General features: G+C 41.5%; 1 protein-coding gene across 9 annotated transcripts in view; it reads left to right on the top strand.

Annotated features, from left to right (window-relative positions):
* The window catches only part of ccdc88ab (coiled-coil domain containing 88Ab), a 62,937-nt gene that overhangs the window by 47,908 nt on the left and 13,042 nt on the right, over positions 1–1,987 (top strand). For 5 of the 9 annotated variants that reach the window (XM_024297393.2, XM_036215527.1, XM_036215530.1 and 2 more), the window contains 2 exons: positions 720–922; positions 1,109–1,156. In XM_024297393.2, the coding sequence (XP_024153161.1) occupies positions 720–922; positions 1,109–1,156 (251 nt within the window). The remainder of the gene's footprint in view (positions 1–719; positions 923–1,108; positions 1,157–1,987) is intronic. The other 4 variants (XM_024297394.2, XM_036215532.1, XM_036215528.1 and 1 more) reach the window with 1 other exon arrangement.

Here is a 1,987-nt window from a genome sequence, read left to right as displayed (position 1 = left end):
ATTGAGATACGTGGGATGTACTGATTGTTGTGGTGCATATAGACCATGTGTCAAAGTCGAGGGCCGGGGGCCAGATCTGGAGTTTAGCAATTATTTCAGCTACATGCTAGCTGTCTTGGCTAATTTAGTTTTAAAAAATGTTTTTTAGGATATTTAGGAGTTTAGCTAATATTTCAGCTACATGCTAGCTGTTTTGGCTAATTTAATTAAAAACAAAAAAAAACGTTTTTTTAGGATATTTAGGAGGTTAGGTAATATTTTAGCTACATGCTAACTGTTTTGGCTAACCCAGGTTTTTAGGCAAATTTGGTATTTGGCTAATATTTTAGCTGGCTATCAACTTCAGCATTTCTTTTTTTTCAGCTATTAGGTTCAGTGATTTCAGCTAGCATCGTCAGCAGCCAAATTCAGCTTACAGCATTTACACTAGCATTATCACAGGTAAAGCTATATATCTTGTTCATATTTACGTTAAAAAGTTATGGTTTTAAAGTTTTAAAAAATTAGTTTTAGAGTGTTCAATAAATGTTTATCCTGTTCGGCCCGCGACCTAAAGTGTCTTTTGGATTTTGGCCCTTATATGATTGAGTTTGACACCCCTGACATACATGTAGACCCATGTTCTGCTCCGTGTGAGCAGTTCAGTTCTAATCTGTATTTTGATCAGATTAAAGACATTTTGCTCTCAATGTTTTTCAATTACGTGATTTTGCTTGCAGGCGTGGGAACTGGATCACTCTGAAGATGAAGAAACTAATAAAGCCGAAGAGTCGGGAGAGGATGCGTTCCCTCACGCTGACTCCGTCTCACTCGGAATTCGGTGACGCTTTCCCGACGCTTCCCATGGACAGCCAGGACAGCTCATCTGTCGGCTCTGGCTCCAACTCGCTGGACGACACGCTGCAGCAGAAAAACAGCATCAGTGAGTACAAACTACAGCTGTCACTAAAAGTTTCAGAACGACTCGCCAGAGGAGGCAGAAAGGCTGATCATTCCTCCTCTACATTGAAACATCCTGCTTGTGTGGGTTTGTACATTCTATCTGATTGTTGACATGGGTCTTTCCTTCCTAACTGCTCATTTGCTTCTTTATCTCTCTGCAAAAAAGGGAGGCGAGGGCAGCAGTCCCATGCCCAAGGGCAGGGGTCCTCCAATGGTATGCTGCGGATTGGGAGGGAGGGCGGGGCTTATGATCCGACTGTCATGTCTCTGGGGGCATGTTTTCGTGAGTCCATTGTCTGTGTCACTCGACAGTCATAGAGGTTACAGCTGAGCTGCGCAGAAAAACAAGGTCGACTCTCCACCTCAGAGCTGGTGGATCACGGGTGCACTTGAGTCCTGCTGTCGTTTATGTGGTGTTAGAGGTGTTTTATTACACCAGTCAAATGTTTTCAATTCTCGCTAGCTGCATTTCCGTTCCACATATGTGCAAAACTTTATCAAAATTCTGAGAATATTGAAAAAACCCAATCAAAATTACTCCATTAAATCACAATTATGTGAACAAACACAAACCAACTCACGGTGACAAATGTGTTCAATACTTTGATTTATAGTAGATACATTCAAATTTCTGCCACGGCATTAGTGTTCATCATCATCTATCAAAGGAGACGTCGGCGTCTTATTCAGGTCATGGAGTGGCGAGCTGCATGGGAGCTGCTACGGATGAAGTTATTTTGGGAAATCGTGGTTGTTGATGTTACAGACTTTTGATGAACTTTATGACGCTGTGGGACCTCTAAGTGTGGTGTCCAATTGTTGGTCACATGACCACTGCATTTCCATCGCAGTATTTTCAGTTTTAAAGCCTCAAAAACCACTTTCTCCAAACACGAAAACGTATTATTTATTTATTTTGTTTGATATATGCAAGTTTTTTTTCTAAATTGTCGTGTTTCTGTTAGATCAGGGGTGTCAAACTCAATCACACAAGAGCCCAGAATCCAGAACACACTTTAGGTCGTGGGCCGAACAGGATAAACAT

This window comes from Oryzias melastigma, linkage group LG15 (assembly GCF_002922805.2).
Source record: "Oryzias melastigma strain HK-1 linkage group LG15, ASM292280v2, whole genome shotgun sequence".
NCBI classification, from domain to species: Eukaryota; Metazoa; Chordata; class Actinopteri; order Beloniformes; family Adrianichthyidae; genus Oryzias; species Oryzias melastigma.
Note: the sequence above shows the minus strand (reverse complement) of the source record. Positions and strands in the feature narration are given on the sequence as shown.